The sequence below is a fragment of the Marmota flaviventris genome, chromosome 15 (assembly GCF_047511675.1).
Source record: "Marmota flaviventris isolate mMarFla1 chromosome 15, mMarFla1.hap1, whole genome shotgun sequence".
Lineage (NCBI taxonomy): Eukaryota > Metazoa > Chordata > Mammalia > Rodentia > Sciuridae > Marmota > Marmota flaviventris.
Genome location: NC_092512.1, coordinates 75,438,846 through 75,459,402, shown reverse-complemented (window position 1 = coordinate 75,459,402; position 20,557 = coordinate 75,438,846). Strand labels below are relative to the sequence as shown.

The 20,557-nt window shown below is 36.7% G+C and overlaps 1 protein-coding gene across 1 annotated transcript in view; it reads left to right on the top strand.

Moving 5' to 3' along the window:
- Window positions 1-20,557, top strand: part of Xkr4 (XK related 4) — a 401,694-nt gene that overhangs the window by 235,677 nt on the left and 145,460 nt on the right. The window contains exon 2 of the mRNA XM_027932917.2: window positions 17,748-17,947. Within this exon, the coding sequence (XP_027788718.1) occupies window positions 17,748-17,947 (200 nt within the window). The remainder of the gene's footprint in view (window positions 1-17,747; window positions 17,948-20,557) is intronic.

Genomic DNA, 20,557 nt, shown 5'->3' with positions numbered 1-20,557 from the left:
ACTCGGGTCCTCTTGAGGTAAGGGCAACCCCAATTGTCCTCATATGGCTGTAACTCCTAATGCGGTGTCAAAGGGAAGGTCAGGTCATTCCTTCTCTCCCTTAGCATATACACTTATTTTGAGTCTCTTTTAGATGATTAATGGGAAACAGAATCTGCCATGTCCACAGCCCAGGACATGTTATCAGGAGAGTGGGAATAGGTTGCTGAAAAGTCAAAGCAAGTACCCCGAGATAGCATGGGAGACATGCTATTTGTTGAGAAAACTTAGAATAGGCGAGTGACTTCTCCAAAAAGAGTTCAGTGGCAATAGGCCTAATAGCACCTCTGTCCCTCAGGGCTTTGCCAAGCAGTGCCTCCTCTCCCTGGTGGCATTCTGTCCAGTAAGAGCCGGCTGGATGAGTGACATGTATCCATTCCACAATGCTCTCAGTCCTGTGCCAGTTTCCACTGAGAGAGGGATTTTATATGCTAGCCTGCAAAAGCAGTAACATCATCAATATTTGCTTGTTTCTATGACTCACATCTCAAGGAGCAACCGTCCTGGTGTACATGCAAGAAAGTAGTTTCCTACAGAAAACACTAAGTTGACCTACTTCCCAGTGTGCATAAAAGAGAGCCAGTGTCTTTGAAGATAACATGTATCTGAAATTTCTGGTCCAGGCTTGCTCTGATTGTTCCCTTAACTCAGTTACATTTTTGGAAAGATAAAGGGTATCCAGGGAGTGTTTTACTGTTCCCCCTTTCTTTAAAGTTAATACAGAATCTAATCTTAAAACAACAGTCACTAGAAACTTCTCTCCCATAGAAGTATAGAACAGAACTTTGTGTCATTTTTTACTATTATTCAGCATAGAGTAGAGATGGCAGAAACTTGATATGCTGGTATCAAGCAAGGTGCTGTTGAGGGTTGTTATTGATTTGGGTTTTTTGGTTTTGGTGATTGTTATTACCATGGATGTTGTTGAGATGGGGCTGCCCTATGTTGACCAGGCGGGTCTCAAATTCCAGGGCTCAAATGAGTCTTCTGCCTCGGCCTTCTAAGCAGCTGAGATTACAGGCATGTGCCACTGCGCCTGGTTGTGGTAGGTGTTTAACATATGCAATAGAGGACTCCTTGAGATGACAAATCATACAATTGTTACTGAACAGTACCTACTATTGAGGTTTCACATATATACATATGCTTAGTGTAGAGCTTAGTGTAGAGCAAGTACCACTTGCTGGAATCACTGTATATTAATGTTATTTACTTACAGCTCTTCCACACAGACCTTACTCTGTATTTTTCAGATAGTGAAGCTAACAACTGCTAACAGCTAAATTATTTAATGTGCTCTAAGATAATGAAAAACATTCAATATTAGAATATATGCATAATGTTCTCATAGCTATTAATGTCTTCTGATTCAGCCACAGATGTATCAGCCGTTAATGTGACACTGATCGATTACTAAGGGCTGAAGTGTTTTTCATACGTATAGACTGTCTGGAACATGAATTATACACAACCCATTTCCCCTCGGTAATATGCAGATGATCTCAATCACATTAAACTTTAGTTTCAACACATACTAGTTATATAATACCTCACATACCAGAAGTTGGGGAGTCCTCCTCTCCAAGTTTGCCATACTATGTTTCTGTGTGAAGTTAGCAACATGGGAGGTTGTGACCTCAGTCTTGCTTGCTTTGTGCTCCTAGAAAATACTGATTAAAAGACTCTGAGAATTTCAATGCAATTTAAATCTATTTGTCTGACTGTTTTGTGTCTGTATTGTGATGGAGGTACGTTATGTGAAGGTGTCTGTGCATGAGGCATGGTGTGGTTGTGGTCAGTGTGTTCCCATGCACATCTTCTACAACGATGAGGAAATTACAAAATCCAAAGGTGGTTGGGTTGAGATCATGTTAATAGAGTCGGTGCAGAATTCCTGGTGACCTTTTTCTGATGTAAAGGAAACCCTTGTCTTCCTCTAGCCTGTTTCCCAAGACAATAAATAATAAGAGTGACCCCATTAGAAAATGAATCAGTCCTACAGTAAGGAAGGCAAATGTCTTGTGGATGTGTTTACCTCCGAGGAGGAGGCAGAGCACATTGACATTTCAGAGAGAGCTTTTATCGGGAACATCTCCCATTAGCACTGATGAGAGCTGTGTATTTAATCTACTGTTCTCTCTTGCTCTAGAATATTTCATCCTTGATGGCAATGCTTTAAAACTTTTTTTCCCCTTCTTAAATGATACTCTTTGGTAATTATGCTAAATTTTTAAGTGTAAATAGGGCTCCCTGCCATCTATATCAGTATTTAAAAGAACTAAAACTTATTACTGTGAGCTTCCCTGGCCACTGCAGACATGTTTATTTATTTATTTTTCACCAACACAGAAAAGCAGAATTCAAAGGAGAAAAACCTTTATTAGCCCCCCCTCCTCCATCCCACCTGGACCCCAGCCTGGATTCCCTATACTCAGAAAGTCTAGAAATCCTGTTTTTCAATGGGTGGTGACGGTTATCATCTTCCCCTCTAGAGGATCAGCCAAAGGCCGTATCCTGCCTGACATACTAATTTAATCCAATGTGACAGAAACACTACCCAGAACAAAACGCCTAATGAGAACTGAAGGCATAAAATCACCTTTGGTTACTAAGGTTAAAAAAAAAAAGCATTATAGATAAACCCAGAATATCCATAACCATGGCACACAGCAACATTTCCATTATGAATCAGACACAAACCTGAGGCTCATCCTCTCACCTAATCCTCGCAGAGAAAGATACCACCATGCTTACCTTCATGTAGGAAAATTCCAGCTCAGAGGTGACGTGGCTATGAGAATCAGAAGAAGAATTTTCTAGTGAGATAATAGTCACACAGAAGCCAAGGAGACTAGACGGTCTGACTTCCATATTCAAGTGTACAAAGGGTAATTTTAGGGACTCAACATCAGCCGTGCTTCTCTTTCCACCAGAGTCATATGTTTATAATGCAATAGGAAACATCTAGTGGGCCAGGTAGGTAAATGATAGGGACTAGACAGATACAGATGACAGCTTAGAAAGAGAGACAAAATGATCGTCCACAGGCTTTACACTCTGAGAGAAGGTATTCTTAAGGAAATAAGTGCACCCATACACTGCCAACTGGCATTGTCTTTCTAGAGAACAATTTCACAAAGTATATAAAACAGTTTAAAATATGAAAGTATTGGGACTGGTGTTGTGGTTCTGTGGAAGTGTTTCTGTGGCATACACAAGGCCCTGGGTTAGATCTCCAACAACAAAAATAAAACAGGAAAGCTCTTTTGGTACTTAAACTTTAGCCATGTAAAAGTCTACCACAGCATTGTTTAGACATTGCAAAAATAATAATAAATAACCTATAGCCCCCAGCACTCAGGAATCATTGCTTTAATTCTTTAGTAGTAAGCATTCTAAATTATATTCTGTATATGGAAACACACACACACACACACACACACACAAACATTGTAGTAATATTTTAACCTACATTTTGCCTGAACAATATACTTAGGTTTCACATTTGTGGATTCAACCAACTATGGATCCAAAATATCAAGAAAAAGATTATGATTGTACTGAACGTGTAGATTTTTTTCTTAAGTGTACAGGAAGATGTGCATAGGTTCTATGAAAATACTATGTCATTTTACATTAGGGATTTGAACATCCACAGATTTCGGTATCTGGGGATATGAAGAGATAACTGTATGATGAATGACTGTACTCTAATTAGATTAATAGATCCTTGTTGGGCACAAGTTTTAACCATTTTTTTTTGTTCTATACTGTGCTGTATATCATTTTATCTCATTTTTAGTGAAATGTCTGTGTGTGTTCTTTGCCTGTTCTTAAATATAAAGAGCAAGAGGTTGAGTGGGTCCTCAGCCTGGCACTTCACATACCTGTTGTTGCTGGCAGCCCAGCTAGACAGACTGCCTGGCTCCGGGCTGGCTGCATTCAGATGCTCGCCCACGTGCGAAATAAGCAAATGATGTAGAAGGGAAAAATAAATTTTATTCAATTTTATTAATCTGGAGAGAAGCAGCTAGATTGTTTCTCTGCTGGTCCTACAGAAGTGTTTGCAATTTATAGAAACAAAAGCCAGGTGTTATACACATGTTGATTTAGCTAGACTGTGTTCGCCAGTGAACATGTCTATCTTTGGTTTCTTTTGGCAGCTCACAGTCAAGGGGTAAAATTTATTCTTAGCCTGAGGAATTCAGGAGCTCTGTGTTTCAGTTCCCTCCTATTTAGTTGATCCCTCAGTCAAAAGAATCGGTGTGCCGCATCATCTGGCTGGAAGTGCATTGTTGGATCCTGTGGAAATCCCATCAAGGAAATCTGACGTATAAGGCAGCCAGATGCTTATTTCTGAAGGACTTTAGGGTTCATTTGTATAAGAACTCTCTTTCCACAACCTTCCAGCAATTTATTCTGGTGGGGTTTAACAAGTGACTGCATGCAGTTTTCCTCTGACTTTGAATTATTTCTTCTGAAGATATTGCTTATTATTTGCCAAGCAATTTGGTCCCAAGTCATGGGAGCCTTGTCCCATTCTTTGATCTGATTGGCCTCATGTTGAAAGGGAATTGGCCTAAGGAGAACCTTTTTAAGGAAAAAAAAAAAAAAAAAAAAGAAAGAAAAGACTTTTGAACAAATGGTGCTGGGAAAACTGGTCATCCATTGGTAGAAGAATATAATTAGACATCTATCTCTGACTCTGCACAAAAATCAACTCAAAGTGGATCAAAGACCCGGAAATTAGACCAAACACTGCAACTGCTAGAAGAAAACATAGGGTTAACACTCCAACATACTGGCATAGGCACCAAGTTCCTTAATAAGACCCCTAACGTTAAGGAACAAAACCATGAATCAATAAGTAGAATGGGATCAAATTAAAAAGCTGCCCAGCAGTGTAAACAATTAAAAGTACAAAGAGAGAGCCTACAGAATGGGAGGAAATCTTTGCCAGTGACTCTTCCAACAGGAGATTAATATCCAGAATAAATAAAGGATTTAAAAAACTTACACCAACAAAACAAATAACCCCAATCAATAAATGGGAAAATGAGCAAAACAGACACTTCTCAAAAGAAGAAATAGAAAGGGCCAACATATATGAAAAAATGTTCAACATCATTAACAATCAGGGAAATGCAAATCAAAACCACACTGAGATTTTCTCTCTCTCCAGTCAAAATGGCAATCAGCATGAGTACAAATAACAATAATTGCTGGCAAGAATGTGGGGAGATAGATACACTAATATATTATCTGCAGGACTGAAAATTAGTACAACTACCTTGGAAAGCTACATGGAGATTCATCAAAAGACTAAAAATGGAACCTTGATTCAGCTAGTGCACTCCTTGATATTTATCCAAAAGAACTAACATCACCATACTATCGTGATACATGCATGCCAATGTTTATAGCCGTGCAATTCACAATAGCAGAGTTAGAGAACCAGTCTAGGTGGCCATCAACAGACAAGTGGATAAAGAAAATATGGTGTATATATACACAATGGAGTTTTACTCAGCCACACACACAAAAAGAATAAATTTATGTCATTTGCTGATAAATGGATGGAACTGCAGAACATCATAGCAAATGAAAACAAAATCAGAAAGTCAAGTATTGAATGTTTTCTCTCATCTGTGAGAGGAGGGGAGACAGAAAGAGAGAATATTTTAACAGTGGAAGGGGGCAATCTCATTTAAATAGAAGAAAGACCAAAGGAGTAAAGGAAGGGGATTTTTAAAAGGGAGGAAGGAGGGGAGGGCATAAGGAAGTACTGGGGAATGCGATCCACCTAATTATGTTACGTCCATTAACAAACATACCATCATTAATCCTCTTACATATAGATAGATAAATAGATAAAATTATTATAATGCACTAATTTAACTGATGATAAAAGGAGATCAGTAGAGTAGAGCAAGTGGATCAGAAGAAAGGAACAGGAAAGGGAATACTGGGGAATGAGACTAATCATATTATGTTGATTAATCAAATTATGTGCATGTACAAATGTGGCATAATGAGTTCCATTGGTATGTGTCATTATAATGCATCAATAAAAATAAATTTAAAAGAGAAGACCCCCTTTTAGCCAATTTTAAGCAACAGGAGCTTTTAGAAAGATAAGTCTTATGCAAGTTTCTCTATTTGTCTACTGTTAAGAAATTTTCAACAGGCAAGAAAAATACAAAACGATAAGAGCCAAGCACATCTAGTCCATACAGTAAATCTGAATGTAAATATAATCTGTTTAGTTCTATCATTTTTATCTGTTCAAAGAAAACCAACCTGTTTGTACAAGTAGTCCATTGGATTTAAAGAGTGCCTGTTAGCTGGAGTTTTTGTTATATTAAACCATAAAGTATAACATATTTTATATCATCTTTAGAATGTAGGTACATTCCACAGAACTGTAAAAATTTTGAATACACACTATGAAAATTAATGTTACTTTACCAATTAAGAACACATATATATTTAAGTATATTCTGTAAACCAAATCACAATACAAACAGCACAACTTATAGACATTTTTTTTTCTTTTGGTACCAGGGACTGAACCCAGGGGTGCTCAACCACTGAGCCATATTCCCAGCCCTTTTTAAATATTTTATTTAGAGTTGTTGAGTCCCTTAGGGCCTTGCTGAATTGCTGAGGCTGGCTTTGAACTCCCAATTCTCCTGTCTCAGCAGAGAATCACTTTAATTACAGATGTGTGCCACCCCTCCCAACTTAGAACCTTTTTATAATAGACATTTCCTATACACGTCTCATACCAAAATCTTTATATTTATTTTATTTTGAAGTGGAGGAAGAATAAAGTAGGATTGTCCGCTATTAACCACAGAGACATAGTTCATGTTATCTAAAAGTACTACAAACAACACATGTCATTATCATTACATAGAAAGTTTAACAACTTAGCAGAACAATTTAGTTATCACTACAATTTGTTAAGACTACAATCATGATTTAAAGGATTATATCCAGACTATTTCTAACAGTAGACTGCTACTACTGTTTCTTAACAGTAAGAAGCTTGCATAAGAACTAATCTCTAAAATTTCCTGTTGCTTAAATTTGGCTAAAATGGAGTCTTCTTTTTTAAATTTATTTTAATTGGTGTATCCATAAAACATGATATCATTGTAAAATAGTAGTTTGTTTAACCAGAGTTATAAGCCAAAAAGAGACTTTGGAACAAATAAAGATTTTGATAAGTTCTAACTCCTTGCAGGATTTCATTTTTAAGCAATTAAAAACCTAATAAAAATCAACAGAAAACATAGAAAATTATCTTAATGAAATATAAAATACTTGTTCTTTAAATCATTTTTTTAACTTTTCTAAGAGCAGATTAGTCACTGCAAACTTTGGAACCTACCTATAAATGCATTTTTAAAGTTACTTCAAGTTCCTGTATTATTTAAGGATTATTAGACTTTTGACATCATACATACTACAAGATCCATTTAACAGCCTTGAGGGACATTTTAAAAACACAACAAAGCACATTGATGATTAGAACAATGAAATCCAGGTAGTTTGTACAAAAAATATAAACCCATAAACAGGAAGTGTAGCTCTACAAGCAACATCATATAAAGTCATTTTTACTCTAGGTGAGCAAAGAGACTGATGTTAGTTTATAGAGAATTGTAAACAGGCTTTATTTTTATTTTTATCTTATTTTTATCAATCACAACTTTAGGGTCTTAAACCTTTTCTAACAAGGGGATTGTGAAAATGAACTTAAAGAGGCAAATCAGGAGGCAAGAAGATGTCTAAGAACTCATCAAACATCAAACATCTCTTGAATACAATATAAAGAATAATCAAAATTCTGGAAATGCATATAATACTTAGGCTACTGCATGAAGATGTAGACAGATTGAAATTAACTATTTCTGAAAGTACTGCTAGGATTGATAAACAACTTACAACAAAAAACAACAACCAAAAAAACCCCACAATGTTTAGCTCATTATAAAATGATGCCATTCCAAAAATCAGAAATGGAAACCACATGTATGTTACTAGCAATTTCAAAATCATCTGTTATTTCCTCTCACTTATTTCAGGCCCAGAAGAAAGAAAGTAAACTACTTAATAAAATTTAACTTTTTTTGCTTTTAAGAATCCTGCCAACATGTTTTAAATAACAATTAATTATTAACTTTTCAGAATTCAATTCAAACTCATTCTAGACATTTTAGTAAATAGGCTCACTTGTGAATTTCCAAATCTATTGAACAACTAATATTTTAGACGAACCATGAATACCATACATAGGTATAAGCATTATACATTTATTTAAAAAATAAATAAAACAATGTATTTCAGGTGTGAAAAGCCAAAGACTTTTAGCTCTGAATCAAGGATCCCTGTAAAAAATAAAATGATTTAAAAAGCTATATTTTCAAGAATCCAGTCTAAACAATGGATAGGAAAACAGGGGCAGTTTACTGCAGAGAAGCAGGCAAGATATTTTAGCTTTACTGTAGACTGTTGGCATTAGGTCAGATAAACATATTTGGAAATCATTGATATTATCTGGAAAAACCTATATTAATGGTCTTTTATAGCAAAGAATGCTTTCCTAAAAATTGATAGAACATTTATAAACCTCTGTCTGATTTATTGCATTTTTTAAACAGCTATTCTTCGATTTCCCATGGAAATTAAGCATAGTGAATATTCTAAGTTATTTCTTTATAAAGATCATAAAAAGTAGCTGTATACAGGAACCACTGACCACTATATCTTAAATATTTAGAGAAACATTCTAATTAGTTAACAGACAAGAAAACAAAACAAGACCAAAAAGGGAAACAAAACAAACAAAAGAACCAACTTTTAGTTTTGTCAATTTTTTCAATTGTTTCTTTTGTTTCGATTTCATTAATTTCAGCTCTGATTTTAATTATTTCTTGCCTTCTACTTCTTTTGCTGTTGTTTTGCTCTTCTTTTTCTAGGATTTTGAGATGAAGTATGAGATCATTTATTTGTTGGTTTTTCCTTAAAAACCACAGGCTTCCAAATTTTAAAGGCATCCTTAATGGCAACAAGTTCAAATGAACTTATTTGTCACAGACTTACTAGTCATTCATGTGAATCAAAGGCATTAGATATTGGGCTAACAGTGTGCTGTCTTAGCTATAAGCCAATTTAGTACCATGCAAACAAATATCATATAAATATAAAGTGCATATAAGATGTCCCATTTGCCAGTTTTAAAGGCCAGACTGTGGATCTGATGTAGCCCTAAACTGTCTGTAAATCTTAAGTTTGCATTTCCACAGGTAAAACAGTTGAGGCCAGGCAGAAATTTGTGACTCAAAGATTCAGATCAGTAAACCTTAAATACCCAGTTTTTCTTACGAGAGAGAGAAAGAGAAAAAAAAAATTAAATAGAAAAAGAAAATCAAGAGTTTGTAAGTATACAATATCAAGAAGTGTATTCCCAGTAGGGGGCGGAGAGCAGCAGGACCTTAAACACAGCAGTTGTAGATGAATTCAGTTCTTGTTTGTTTGTTTTTGACAGAGGCTCATCTGATGACTGAAACAAGAGTCATGCTTGAGAAAATGGAATTGTCTGTCATTGTAACTATCAAATTTCAGTCTCCGTTAAGCCATTTGTCAAGTTAATAACCATATAAGACAGTTGCTTTAAATCAGAGTTCGCTTTCAGCTATGTAGGCCTGGCTGTAATCAGAACCTTTCTAAGGAGCTCTGAGATAGAATTAGTACCATTCGCTTTGACAAGAGAGATCTCCCAAATGCATAGCTCATTCTCTATACCTCTGTCTCTTCCAAACAAAAAATTGGCACCGTCCTACAACTCCTGTCAAAGACGAGGCCAGATTTTTCCTGTCAAACAGTTCAAGAAAGAATTTCGTATTGATTTCAGAAAAAAAAACCCAAATTGGATTAAAAGCTCCAAATGACAAGAAACGAAGGGTGAGGATTGAGCTACACTGCTGACCAGAAAAGGGGACAACCAAACTTTGAGCCCACAGATTCATAAAAGTTCATTTTCCCATTGTATCAAAAGCAACAAAGACAGTCAACTCTGTTTAAGGGGAAGACAGGAGATAGGAGGGGGAGGGGGAGAAGGAGAAGAAGAAGGGGAAAGAGGAGAAGGAGAAGCAAGAGGAGGAGGAGGAGAAGCAGGAGGAGAAGGAGGAGAAGGGGGAGGAGGGGAGAGAGAAGGAAGAGGAGGGGGAGGAGGAAGAGGGAGAGGAGGAGGAGGGGGAGGAGGAGGGGGAGGAGGAGGAGGAGGGGAGAGGAGGAGGAGGAGGGGAGGGTGAGAAGTAGTTGAAGGAGGGGTAGGAGGAGGAGGAGGGGAGGAGAGGAGGAGGAAGAAAAAGAAGTAGTAATAGTTTTGAACCTACAGGGGCATGGTAAACACATTCTTGTTTAATTCTTTGAAAGCTAGACCTATCAAGGAATTACTGTAGTAAATAGAAGTCTTTCCTCCCAAGAAAATATTAAGGTGTTTTAAAATATCCCATGTGGGATGAAATTCACATTTTAAACATAGATAGACATTGACAATATTATAAGTGTGATAAACCAGGCATAACAGGATAAAATACCAAGAGATATTTGAGATATCTGGGAGAGTCAGATTTATAGAGACAGAAAGTAAAATGGTGGTTTCCAGGAGCTGGGGTGGAGGAATGAGAAATTGTTTCATGCATAGAGAATCAGTTTTACAAGACAGAAAGACTTCTGGAGATGGATAGTGTGGATGGCTATACAACAGTAGGAATATACTTAATGCCAGTGAACTGTACAATTAAAATAATTAAGATAGCAAATTTTACATGTATTTTATCATAATTAAAACAAAAAAACAACCCATCTGAGACCTAGAAACAGCTCTTTTTACCCCATTCTTGTTTTACAGGTGTTTGAACTCTATTGTTTCTTATTGGAAGGCCTATTTTGTGTCTGATTATGTGAAATTCCATGAAGCCAAATATTTGTTTTCTTCCAGAGAAAGAAACCCATCACCAGTATCAGGTTAACTGTGAGTCCAAAGTACTATGAAAACAAAGGTTTGATTGTGCTCAAAGAGTCCATGTTCCTGTGGACCACAGACCTATAAGCCCAGTTTTATAACTTTTTTAACCAGTGGCAGCCAAGAATTGAAAGTGTAATCTCCTCCCTAGGTGAGAACTAGAAATGACAGAGCCCAGGAACAACCCTGTGAGAGTTCACTATCTCCACTAATGCTATGGAAGTTCTGGCTTAAAACTTATGTAGTTGCTAGGAAACTGAGCATTTATTCATTAATTGGATCATTCAAAATGCAAGTAATGTCCACGCTCTCTTTTGGTTGTACCCACCCCATGCATTCCTGCCACAATTGCATTGATATCCCCAAAGCCAGCATCTCTTCTCACCTGGACTCTATTTGTAATAGTCTTTGAGCCAGTGCCCCTGCTTCCCGCTTTGTGCTGTTTTTTTATGTAGCAAGCAATGCTGGTAAAATGCAAGTCAAATTCCTTCCTCTTCTGTTCAGAACTCTCTGATGACTTCCCATTTCCAAATATACAAAATTACAAATATTGCATGTGTTCAGTACATACACAGTGAATCAATAAAGGAGTGAATTGAATGTCTGTTGATCATCAGAACCTGACCTAGACATGAGGTACATAGACAAATAACATTCTTTTCTCTCTGGGACTTTGTACTCTGGGATTTGAGATTAACACACAGATGAATAAATACAAAATTAATGTTATTTTCTCCTGATGAAAGTCTGAATAAAGATAGTTGAGCACAAATAGTAAAATGCCTGGTTCTACCTAGGGAGAAGGTGAGCAATAGGTGACATTTGACTTTATAGACCTAGTAGTCATTCCAGGGTAATAAGGAATGTGGAGAGGAATTCCAGGGCAAAAGAACTGCAGCAATGAAGGCATCAAGGTACAGATTCATATCCAAGGAGGAGCAAGTACTTCAATATGGTGAGACCATAAACATGGAAAAGAGTGGGTATAGGCCAAAGTCAGAACATAAACGTTGAATTAAAAGATTTCAAAACCATTATTTACATTGTTTGCATTTACTGTTTACCTTCTAAGCAGTGGGAAATCATTAATGTTTTAAAGATAGGAGAGATTGGATTCCACTTCTGTTATAGAAAGTTGACTCTGAAAGCAATAGGAAGAATCCATTCGAGATTTCAAAGTCAATTAATAGTAAGAACAAACATTTATTGAATGCCTACTATCTACCAAGGGCTGAGATAAGCCCTTCACTTGTATTACTTTAATTCTCAGATCAACCTCTATGATTGGTATTATTATTTTGCCCAGCTGATAGATGTTAAATTCAAGGTCATACAGTTAGTAGATGACAGAAATAAAACAGAGAATCAGCCTTTAAAAAAGACAGGGAAAATGGACAACAATAAGGAAATAAAAGTTCCAACACATAGCCCTCATCAAATAAATGGAAAGGAAGATTAGGAGCCTAAAATGCCCCCAAGGCTCACTCAGATGACTTGATGGATGGTGATGTGAATCACTAGTGTAGGGGAAGGAAAACTCATGGGAGATCTGGAAAGCAGGTGCACATGTGAATCTGGATCTCAAGGGAAGGTCAGAGTGTGAGATGCATACTAGTAAATCTCTAAAGGGGAGAAGTCCTAGGGGAAACAAGATCAAGCATTGACAGAAGAGTATAAGGGATGACTTTTGTCCTCCCCAAGAAGTGTTGAAGCCCTAACTCTCACCTTGTGAATGTGACCTTATTTGGAGATAACACAGGATCCTTGCAGATGAACAAGTTGAGATTGTTGGAATGAGTCCTAATCCAATGTGACCATGTGGTTAGAAAAGGAGAAATTTAGACATACACAGGGAGAATGTCATGTGAAGATAGAGGCAGAGATTGGGTTGGTGCATGTCCAAGCCAAAGAATGGCAAAGATGGCCAGCAAATCATCAGAAGCTATGAGAAAGAAGCATGTTCGTAGCCTTGAAAAGGAAACAGCCCTAATGACACTTTGATCTCAGACTGGGGAATAATAAATTTATTTTGTCTAAGCCACCAGTTTGTGATAACTTATTAAAGAAACCCAAGGAAACTAATATTAATGGGGAGAGGGGTCCATATGCACAAAGAATTGAGTGATGACTGATGATGATTGAATGAAATTCTTAGTGCAAAAATGAGTTTGCCAACAACAAGTGCTGGTGAGGATGTGGGGAAAAGGGTACACTTGTTCATTGCTGGTGGGACTGCAAATTGGTGCGACCAATGTGGAAAGCAGTATGGAGATTCCTTGGAAAGCTGGGAATGGAAACACCATTTGACCCAGCTATCCCCCTTCTCGGACTATTCCCTAAAGTCCTTAAAAGAGCGCACTATAGGGATACTGCTACGTCGATGTTCATAGCAGCACAATTCACAATAGCTAGACTGTGGAACCAACTTAGATGCCCCTTCAATAGATGAATGGATACAAAAAATGTGGCATTTATACACAATGGAGTACTACTCAGCACTAAAAAATGACAAAATCATGGCATTTGCAGGGAAATGGATGGCACTAGAGCAGATTATGCTAAGTGAAGCTAGCCAATCCCTAAAAAATAAATGCCAAATGTCATCTTTGATATAAGGAGAGCAACTAAGAACAGAGCAGGGAGGAAGAGCATGAAAAGAAGATTAACATTAAACAGAGATGAGAGGTGGGAGGGAAAGGGAGAGAGAAGGGAAATTGCATGTAAATGGAAGGAGACCCTCATTATTATACAAAATTACATATAAGAAGAGGTGAAGGGAAAGGGGGAAAAAAACAAGGGGGAGAAATGAATTATAGTAGATGGGGTAGAGAGAGAAGATGGGAGGGGAGGGGAGGGGAGGTGGGATAGTAGAGGATAGGAAAGACAGCAGAATACAACAGACAATAGTATGGCAGTATGTAAAAACGTGGATGTGTAACCGATGTGATTCTGCAATCTGTATATGGGGGAAAAATGGGAGTTCATAACCCACTTGAATCAAATGTATGAAATATGATATGTCAAGAACTATGTAATGTTTTGAACAACTAATAAAAGAAAATGAGTTTGCCAGGATGGGGTCATAGCTCAGTGATAGAGTGCTTGCTTACATGCATGAGGCACTGGGTTTGATCCTCAGCACCACATAAAAATAAATAAATAAGTAAGTAAGTAAGTAAGTAAGTAAATAAATAAATAAATGATATTGTGTCCATCTACAACTAATATATACATTTTATATATATATATATATGATATATATATATCATTATATATATATATATGACATATATATATATATATATATATATATATATATATCAACATAGAATTCTAATTAAAATATATATTTTAAATGAGTTTGCCAATCAAAGAAGCAGGAAAAGCTATTCCAAGATTATTCCAAGAAAAAAAAGAGCCTGAAAAGTCTCTGTAAACTTCACTATTGCAAACTTCACATTAGAGTTGGTAGAAATCAAAGGCTCAAAGAAATGATTAACTCTGTTTTGTGTTTTTAAATGGTAATGTTCTAAAAAGATACCAGTAGTGGCAAGATTATTTTTTTAATCTACCAAAATTATTACAATAAAATAAGCAGAGCAACTGGATTGCCAAAAGTTAAAAAATTGTGGACAGTATCTGCAGTTAAACACTGTGCTGAGAAACTCACTTGGTCACCTGAGAACAAATTAGTGAGAGCCGTGTGGTATCAACAACCATGCAGGACAAAGTAGAGGGATAACATTGAGAGGGGAACTACTTAACCTCCAATAAGTACTCACTGGCAAGTATAGTGGGTCAATCTAGGAGGAGCAGGAGAGAGAGGGAAGGTGTTCTCTATGACCCGACGCCAGGGTGAGTCCAGAGAGGCTGTAATGCATTGAAGTCCTATTCTATAGGACCAGGTCCTTCAATCTCATTAACTGATGAAGTGAGCCCCCTTCCAAAACAAGGCTCCATATTGAGGAGAATCTGTTGGGAATAGATTCCAAATTGACCAGGACAGTATCAACCACAAGAAATGAAAGATAAGGTCTAAATAAAAAGGAACAGAAAGGGAGGGAACAGTGGCAGCTCATGTCAGAAATTAACAAGTGATCTTATTTTTTATCACTTCATGAGAACAATAGATGAATATGTGCTTGAGTGGTAAAACCAGCCAACTATCCTAAAAATGCATGAAAACTGAATTAACTTTTAAAACAGCAAGAACAAAAAGATCAAAGTTATTGTCATAAGAAGAGAATAAGAAAACTATTAAGGTACCTACAGACAATGAAAACACACACACACACAAAGCATTCACAAACCAAATTTTAAAAAAATAAGTAAAAATTTCAAAATGAGCTGAAAGAAATTAAGAAAATCACAGAAGCTATGAAAAAAATGTAAGAATTGGAAAGATTCAAAAAAGAAGTGCATAGAAAAGGTAAGACTTGACAAGAAGGTGGATAGAACTCAACATAGAATTCTAATTTAAAAAAAGGTCAGAGTGAATATTCAACTAAAAGGGATATGGCATGATTCAAATGCTGTAGTTAAAAGATAGATGGAAAAGTGGAAAAGCTTCTAATCAAAAACCATCTTGAGACTACAAGGATCCCAAAGAAACAGACACAGAAAATAAAGAAGATACAACATACATATATAAGTAAGAGTCCTCAAAAATAAACACCCCCCCCCAAAAAAAAACTATTAGAAAAAATACTAAACACTCTAATTCAAGAAAACTTACAACTACACATTGAAACTTGAAGCTCTGCATTGAATGGGCAGATCACATCTTTGAGAAAATTGATGCAGAATAGCCTTCATCAAGATACATTCTAGACAGGTGCAGTAGTGCACACTGGAAATCCCAGCAGCTGGGGAGGCTGAGGCAGGAGGATGGAGAGTTCAAGGCCAGCTTCAGCAACTTAGTGAGACCCTGTCTCAAACTATACAAAAAGAAAAAGGCCTAGGCATGTGACTCAGTGGTTAAGCTCCCCTGGTTTCAATCCCTGGTACCAAAACCAAAACAAAATGAAACAAACAAAACATAAAAAAGAAACAGAATATTCTTTGGGCAGCCAAGCAGAAGGATCCAACAGCTTATAACAGAAAGAATAGCAGTTTTTCTAGCAAACATTTCTGTGACAATTCTTTGTTAGTAAACAAGGAAATGATAGATTTAAAATGGATAAGTAAATAAATAGTAGAATTTTGCCTTCCAAGGAATTTGCATAAATTTTTTTATCCATTCAGCTGTCCTTCCAGTGGAAAAGTTGTTCTGGCTTTTTGATCTTCTCTTCCTGTCTGTATCCCTCCTGTTGGCATCAGAGAATCTTTGTGCTGGACATGCACAGTTCTTTCACAGACTCCAGAAGTGGACATCTATCTCCAACCAAAAGTGAAGCTTTAGGGTCTGTGTAACCAAAAGAACCTTATCCCCACCTAGAGCAAGTCTGATCATTGTGTAGTGTTACAAATACACAAGAACTCGAGGACCCTAAGTTTCTTGAGGGATCTACCAGAAAGCAAGCTCCTGACAACCAAATACTGTAGAGACATTGACAAAAGGCCTGGAGAAGTATTATTCTGGCCAATACATGCAAAAGTGTGGTGGAGAGAGAATATCACCATTTAGCAACCCTAACTGCAATATCATCAACGGGTGATAACCAAAGAGAAAATCATGATGTGCCTCCTTATGAAAGTAGACATTGTCACTTGCCTAAAATGATCAGACTTGGATCTCATCCAAATTCTAACACTAATTACTCATTTTCAGAAAACATAAAAGACAGGTACATTAACTGCACCATATAATCAACAAAATCAAGCCAATAGAAAATATGTAAGAAGAACCTTTTTTAAATGGAAGGGGAATCCATAGGCTTAAGATACATATCAAATAATCACCATGTATAGACCCTATTTAGACTGCATTTCAAAAAAGCTGCTAAAAATCATGGTAATCGGGAAAATACAAACAGGGAGTATTTATATTAAGAAATTTATATTGAGAAATTATTTTTGTTATTTGTAAGTGTGGTGATGTTGGTTTAAATTTTTAATAAAATACTTACAGATGAAATAATATGATGTGTGGGGTTTGCTCAAAATAATGTTCTATCAGGAAGTAAGTGAAAGATTATATGAAAGAAGATTATCAGTAAATATTTAATCTGGGTGAAAAGTATAGTGGAGTCATTAACTTTGTTTTTATTCCTTTTATATATGTGTGAAATTTTTAGGATTATGAAAGGGATTTAAAAAAAAAATATATATATATATATATATCAGTACTTCAGAGTTACATTGTGTCCTAAGAGAAATTTACATCATGGTAACTATTGGGTACTCAGAGAATATGACTAGAAACAATATGTGTAGGTTTTCAAAGTAGCATATCTATTCCATACCTGAGGTCCCATCAAAATTCACCTCACTCTCGTATTGCAATTCAATGGAAGGCCTTTCAAGGGGTTCTGAAATTGTGGTGACTTCTAAAAGTCAGCATTAAAGGATGACAGTACTTGTAACTTTGAGGTTTAATTGTTAAGTCACCATGTTAATTGTTTCATGTGTGTCCTTGCCTATGGTGACTTACAGAAGAGAAAAACAACTCTGGAGTTTGAATTACAAATTGCCACTCATCTCTTTCTTGTTCTCTATGTTTTCCTTCTAGATATTTCCACACAATATACTTAGGTATTCGCAGCCGACAGAGTGGGGAGAATGACAGATGGAGGTTTTACTGGAAAATGGTGTATGAGTATGCCGATGTGAGTATGCTGCATCTGCTAGCCACCTTTCTGGAGAGTGCTCCACAGCTGGTCCTGCAGCTCTGCATTATCGTCCAGACTCACAGATTACAGGCACTCCAAGGTAAGGGCTTGCAATTTGGTTTCTGAATCTGGGGAAAGATTAACTGGCTACTTTTGTCACAGTCCAAGAAATTGCCCTTAATGCCCTCTGTTGACGCAGCCTGTGATGTCTGCTGTTTTACATATGATTTGTGAACACTGCATGGTGTTTAACTCACCATCACTTATCATGGCTAACTAATTGGAAGACTGATATTTTTGCCCTACAGCTGCCATCTGAGTAGGAAAAAAAACATACTTTATGATTTTTTACACTTGGTGAATATGGAGATAGATTCAAGGCTTCTGGTTTTTATGATAGAATAATTTTCCAATGTTTCACAAAGACAGCAATAATTATCACTCTCTAATACATGCATGAGTAATCCCTACCATTTCTCATTTCTTTTTTTTTTTTTTTTCCTGAGATTGTTTTTGCTGCGTTGCTCTGGCTGGCCTTGATTTTGCAATTCTCCTGCCTCAGCTTTCCAAACAGATGGGATTACAAAGGGCTATACAGGGCTCTGCCATTTCTTTTTGACATTAAGAAATGGAAAGAAGAGGAATTAAAAGGAAATGATAGGGATTACTCTAATATTAAAATAATCATATACAAGGATGTTTTTAATGTTTAAAATATGTTATTTGCATACTACAAAGTTTTATGAAATGTATTTTATCAGATTAAAATTTTTGTGTGATTTATCTCACCAGTAAAGGTGTTCCATTTATAACAGAGCTGCCCTGGTGTTTCCTTAGAACCTGGTGCTCACCTCCATTCTAAAATAATACAGCAGGAATATTAGGCAAACTGGTGGGTTGATAGGTGAATAAATGCGTGTGTAGAAGATGGGTAAGAGGCCATTTTCAGGTAAATGTTTCCTGTTTTTTTTTTTTTATCAATTCTGTAACTAAATAGATATTGTTAAGAGGTTAAGGTATTGCGTTATTCTTGTTTTGTTTAAATATCAGCCGAGTTCCCTGGGAGTTCCTCTGTGTACAAACATTGTTACTATGTTCTTGGCCTGGTTAATGTGCAGAATCTCTGCTGTGTCCTTGTAACTCTTATGCAAAGAACATGGTAGTTTGGGCTGAGTGCTTTAATTTGGAAGCAGGGATTGGGATACATAGAAAAGAAAGATAGAAGGAGCCCTGGTAGTCATTTACTCTGTCATTTATTTAGAGATTCCTGGCCCAACCCTTCCAGACTTCTATTCTGGAAGTTAGAGAAGAGGGTTGAAGATATCCATGGGGTGTGCTTCTAAAAAGAAGTTGGAAGAAACAGAAAGTAAGGAATTTACACAGAAATAGAAGATAAAAGCACAGGGAAGGAAGCAAAGCCATATTAATTGTGGGGCTTTCCAGGGGTGTATAAGTGGTCATGCAGATGTTCTGGCTCTGGTCATCTTACTGCCTCACTCCAGGGCTTGTACAAGCCACTTTATGTCTCTGGGCCCTAGATTTCTCCAAGGTGAAGGTCACATGTTAAACCAGATCATCTTCACACTCTTTGATAGCTCTGTTTCATCTTTGAATCAACTAATGCTTAATAGGTGTATGTTACCAGGTAAATGCTTGAGGGGATATCTGTAAATGAAGATACAAATAGCATCACAAGACCACGGAAAACTGAATTTCCAACAGAAAAGCTAGTGTTCATCTCCAGAACAGCTCGGCGACTCCTTATTATAGTTGGACAATCAGAAACTCTTTAGAAGAGGAAAATCCAAGATCAAACGTGGAAACTTGCAAGCCACTTCTCCTATGGCCAAAAGTTCCTGAATGCCTCTACTGGTTTTCTAAAAGATTTTAAAAAATCATTGAGATGTTGTGTCCCCCAAGGTAATGGAGATAGAGAAGGAAAGGTAAGAGAGAGTATAAGAAGAGATCACCCTTTTGGTTTAAGAACTTCATATAAAATTTCAGAGGAAAAAAAATACATATGCACACATATATGTGTCTGTGTGGGTGTGTGGGTGTATCTATCTATCTATATATGTGTGTGGTTATATATATATATCTAATACACATACACATACACACACACACACACACATATACCCCCAGCTTATACACTAACCTGAGCATTTACATCAGGCTATGGGCTCATATGCCAGACTTTGACCCTGGCAGTGAGGAACCTTACTTTCCAATTTCAGGATGCTGTAGGGAAAATGTGCCCTGTATCACTCTCAAGGTGGTCAAAAGATACATTAATCCAAAGATCAGTAGGATCCATGCAAGACATTGAGCACACATGAGAAATAAACCCACTAGGTGAATCTTATTGTTGCTGTGTTTTAACAAGGGAGGGGGGTGCTAGAGGTTTGTGTAATGACATCAAAGAGTGAAAATGCATAACCTCAAACAACAACCACAAACCCTCCAGCTAATAAAGACCAGCCCAGCCATCACTATCTGATCCTTTTGCATTGAAAAAATAAATTTACTATCTTTAGGAAATACGTTCCTGAATGCCCCTCTGCTTATAGATGATCCCACTTACAAATGTACCAGCTTATGAATTAAATTGATGTTGTTTATAAGAACAGAGCTTTTCCTCTCTAGGAAAAGAAAAAAAATGTGATAAAAGAGCGTAGCTTTATATGTGTTTTCATACATCTTTAGTGGT